Here is a 4,861-nt window from a genome sequence, read left to right as displayed (position 1 = left end):
TCTTTTCATTTCCGCAAGTTTTGAGCCCTGATAAGCCTACAACTCATCTTTACATATTCCTGAAAGCAACTCCTTCCACCCATCACTATTATTGGAGCTTGTCTGTGCTATAATCAACCTCACTAAATGGCAGAGAGCTGAGGAATTAGCATAAAATATACGTATGAAAATTTAGTACATAACAACCTCACCCATGTACTACATTCTATATACTTAAACTTGCATTTTTCACAAGTAGGTGGTTAGACCGGTTTTCCCATGCATTGATTTTTATTGTATTGAGTATTGTGGTAATTACATGTACATACTGCATATATTGTTTACTCATACCATTTCTCTTCCATATGTATATGATGTGATAACTGTGACCAATCACTGTAAACACCAGTTGGTAAGTTTAATACATGATATTTACTGTAAGGTTGTGTGGTTATATATTATACAGTGTGTATTGTACTATGCATCTCTGTGTGCATGCAACACACATATACCACAAACACTGCATACACACACGCACAAATGCGCACTATACACTTTTGTGCACACATACTGTACACTCATGTAGTGACATTTGTAGCAGCGATTATGGTAATAAGTATATGTTCATACATACATGCTTGCTTTATACAGGAGTTGGAATGGACCCACATTTTGCCATACCATTGGTGAATGGTCTTCAGTTATGCTATAGCTTACAAGGAATACCTTACTTTATATTCAATTTGATATCTGACCCACTGATCAATATTAATGCCTACTTCATTCCACCTAAAGAAGGAAAGAAACTACAAGAATATGCGACATTCCTGGGTGATATTGGTGTAATGATAAAATCCTCTAAGTGTTCCATAGCTAAATGTGAACAAGAAATTATTACTAAAGTGAAAATTTCTGCTGCTGACAGAAGTGTTTTTGTTGATGGGAGAAACATTGCTGTCAAAGACAAGGCTGTGCATGTTGTGACAGACATGGATGTTAGGGACACTACTATTGAGTTTGGAGAAACTTTTAAGAAGAAACGACCGTATGTTGTTATAGAGCTAAAGCAGTCTGGTTTGGCTTTTAAGTTTCAGTTCACAAATGAACATCTTGACCTCATCGTGTTAGACTATTCTGGAATAAGCAAACATTCTCATGGTATTATGGGTAGGTTTACTGTATTTCTGTAAATTGTACAGTACAAAGTTACAAAAACCTTCTTGCTTACAAAGGTGTGGAAAACAAGTAAACAAACATACATCTCACATCTATTCACAGAATAATCTCCGTAGCTGGCTTGTAGCCAGCTGTGAGCTCATACTTACTTTAAATATAGTTTGCTAGCTTTTGGTAACAGTCATGTATTAATTCACATTGACAATGTAGGTGTATGGTTTACTGCAATTTTATACACTACGTACATGACTAATTGATGGGTTTATTTGGTTATAAGTTGAAAGAAGAATTGAAAATAGCCCGTGGTTGTCTGTTTATTTGGGTGATTGAGTCTATCTAACATAAAGCAACATTAAAGCATCAAAGTAATGGATGTGGTCATTTAAGAGCTCTGAAATGTGACTGCAAAAAAGAAACTCAAAGCGTGATACAAGAGAAACTACCTGTAATATAAAATTACATAGCTAAGGGATATTTGATGTCTAGAGTCCATAGACCCTTGAAAGAGTATGCATTTAAATTATAATCTACTACTGAATTTGTAAATTTCTATAGGTCAGTTTTTACGTAGAGAAGTGACAATCAAAGATGAAACTCTCCAATTAAATGACAGGAGCTTGAAGTTCAAACGAAGACCAACCTGGGACTTCCTGACCTCTAACAAGCTATGCTTACATGCCATATCATCACATGGTTATCAAGCTGAGGGGATCATTGAAGGATCCTACACTGACTACATTATGGATACTTTGTTCTCTACTAATTTTAAGTATAGGCAGTTTTATCTCAGTGTGTAGGCAGTCCTTAGTCTAGTATTTGTTAAGTTTTATGCGCCTTGTACTGTGTATACAGTATCTTGTTGTACGTATTGATATATATCTTGTATGTTATAACTTTTGGAAGTTTTCTTATAATCTTATGATCTAAAATGTCTTCCCATGTTAAATCTCTTCACAAAATATCTTTGGTTTCTTGTTAGTGCTTGTGCACAACATACAATTTCTTAAAAATCAACTGACATGTTGATGATTATTACACCAGGAGTTAATAGTAGAGCTAGAAGAGGAGAGTGTCTCTATATAGGGTCGTCTCTACAAATTATTCCGAAGGGATTCTATCACATGTACACACTGGCAGAACAAGCTAAGAAATGTGATATAATTAAAACAATCTTCACCTATATACAGCATTACATATTGCAAAGAGAATGGCTTTGACTTGCACAGAATTCGAATCATTCGTAGAGACTCTACAAATATTCTCTATTGTCAATCCTTGTTATTTCTAAGGTGGCTAATGTGATACTTTATAAGAATTGACAGCTGTTTTAATGCCTCTGAATATATTGCACAGCTGCAGGTTAAGGTTTCCACTTGTGGATAGCTACTGTAGCTGTAGGCTATAACATCTCATTGTGCATAGGCGGCGGAAAGGGGGGGGGGGGGGGGGGTGCGCTAGGGGGCTTAGCTCAGAATGATATCACAACGAAATTATCTTTCTTGGAGTGGGGCTGAAAACCGTGATAAAGATCGAGATACTCTAATAGAGCAGTCACTCTAATAAAGTATAGTCAATGTGTAGCGAGCTATGTAAGGATTTTATGTAGTTTATCAGCTAGAAATGGTAGCTGGTGAGGTGGAAAGCTCTTGTCAGTTGGTTGTGACCTTTTTTTTTTTTTTTTTTGGTCTCACCTTACCAAACTATATAGAAATAAGTCTGGGCTAGCCCAGCCCCCCCTCATATCAACTACTTCCTCCGCCGCTGTCATTGTGTAAACACTCTGGTCATGCACATTAGTAATTTTTGTGACTGAATTTTGCCAATCCAAATTGCTTATTTTTAAACAACTCTATGCAAGATGGTGAGCATGTGTAAAAAAGTTTACACCAGAGACCAGAGCTAAATGCATTGATTTAATATCTTTAAGGGGATCCCTACACTATTATAGCTGCTAGTAGACTTCACTCCAGAAAAGCTTATCAGAATCACGAGCGAAAAAATTCAGCTATACTACTGTAAATTTTTAATTGGTTAGCTTTTCAGTATACATATATTTCGTACACCGTAAACTATTATGACTAAACAAACACACCGATATACCTTGTTGTAGATTGGTCTCTAGTGTACTGCTTGATACATAATATACAATGCAGCCAATGGCGGATCCAGGATGGGGCATTTGGGGCAAATGCCCCCCTCCCTTCAAGAAATTGATCAACAACATGGGTTTAGACAAGGTCGCTCATGTGAAACTCAGCTACTATTGACAATCAATGACTTTGCTGAAAGTTTAAATAACAATGATCAAACCGATGTCGTACTACTAGATTTTTCAAAGGCATTCGACAAAGTGTCCCATCAACACCTGTTCCATAAACTCCACCATTACGGTATCCGAGGTAATTTACTTGACTGGATTAAAGACTTTGTACTGCAGAGATCTCAGTGTGTGGTGGTTGAAGGTCAACAGAGCCACTTAACAGCAGTTACCTCTGGTGTTCCTCAAGGTACTGTCCTTGCTCCACTTTTGTTTCTCTGTTTCATAAATGATTTACCAAATAACATATCATCCAAAATCAAGTTATACGCTGACGATGTATTACTTTATGCCACCATTCGCACAGAACAGGACTGCAATCAGTTGCAGAAGGATTTAGATGTACTGGGAAAATGGGCAGACAATTGGAAAATGGTGTTTAACCCACAAAAATGCGAATTTCTTAGGATAGCTAACAAGAAACACACAATACTAGCTCAGTATAATGTTCAAAATAAACCAATCAAGGAAGTCAACCATGCCAAATACTTGGGTGTAACAATAAGCCAAAATCTATCCTGGTCAGAACACATAAAACAAATAACTTCCAAGGTTAACAGAACTAAAGGTTTTCTTCAGCGTAACCTCCACAATTGTACACCAACAATTAAGGACAGGTTGTACAAAGCAATGGTTAAGCCAACTAGAGTATGCAGCTGTTGTCTGGGCACCTCATACTAAGAGGGATATTGATATGATTGAGAGAACACAACGACAAGCAGCTAGATTTGTGACCAGCGGCAACTACTCCCGTTACGCTAGTGTCACGCAAATGCTTACAGACCTTAATTGGCCTACACTTGCACGATGCATTATTATTATTATTATTATTTATCTGATTTGTCAAAAAAGACAGGGTGACACCAAAAGGCAGAGCCTGTACGAGGGTGTTTCCCTAGAAGATACAAAACCAAAAACGGAGGGGACAAATACAGAGAAAACACAGCTACAAAAAAACAAGAAAGAACACATACACATATAAATTAATTACAACAAAACAAATTATACACAGCTTGGCGAAACTTAGATGAGCTGAGATCAAATACATCACACGATAGAGTGTTCCATAAGAAAACAGTGTTCACAAAGAAAGAATGTCTATAAGAATTGATAGAAGACTGTAGCGGAACAAGGGTGAGAGGATGCGCTCGGGTACAAGATGTATTGAAATTACAGTAATTTGATAGCTTCAAAGAATCGTACCTACCTTTTAGGATGTCATAAAGCATAGCCACGCTCAAATAATTCCTTCGAGATGACAGTGTTGGCCAGTGTAACTCTTGTAAACAAGCATTAGAAGATTTATTCCAACACTTATGTAATGGTGACCAACGACTTCCACAGGCCCAACGTGCAGCACGTCGTTGGACAGATTCCACTGTGGACTTA

At 37.2% G+C, this 4,861-nt stretch overlaps 1 protein-coding gene across 1 annotated transcript; it reads left to right on the top strand.

Moving 5' to 3' along the window:
* The first annotated feature begins 371 nt into the window (after positions 1–371).
* Positions 372–2,079, top strand: LOC136253364 (inter-alpha-trypsin inhibitor heavy chain H5-like). Its single transcript, XM_066046022.1, has 3 exons — positions 372–391; positions 631–1,146; positions 1,711–2,079. Exons 2-3 carry the CDS (start codon positions 639–641, stop codon positions 1,950–1,952), a joined length of 750 nt encoding a protein of 249 aa, XP_065902094.1. The 5' UTR covers positions 372–391; positions 631–638; the 3' UTR covers positions 1,953–2,079.
* Positions 2,080–4,861: the final 2,782 nt, after the last annotated feature.

Source organism: Dysidea avara, chromosome 1 (assembly GCF_963678975.1).
Source record: "Dysidea avara chromosome 1, odDysAvar1.4, whole genome shotgun sequence".
NCBI lineage: Eukaryota > Metazoa > Porifera > Demospongiae > Dictyoceratida > Dysideidae > Dysidea > Dysidea avara.
This window is presented reverse-complemented; position numbering and strand designations above follow the sequence as displayed.

Excerpts from the sequence above, each read along its gene's own strand:
- LOC136253364 (XM_066046022.1), top strand. The coding sequence starts at position 639 with ATGGACCCACATTTTGCCATACCATTGGTGAATGGTCTTCAGTTATGC. Across the intron at positions 1,147-1,710 it reads ACATTCTCATGGTATTATGG|GTCAGTTTTTACGTAGAGAA; the intron begins GTAGGTTTACTG and ends AAATTTCTATAG.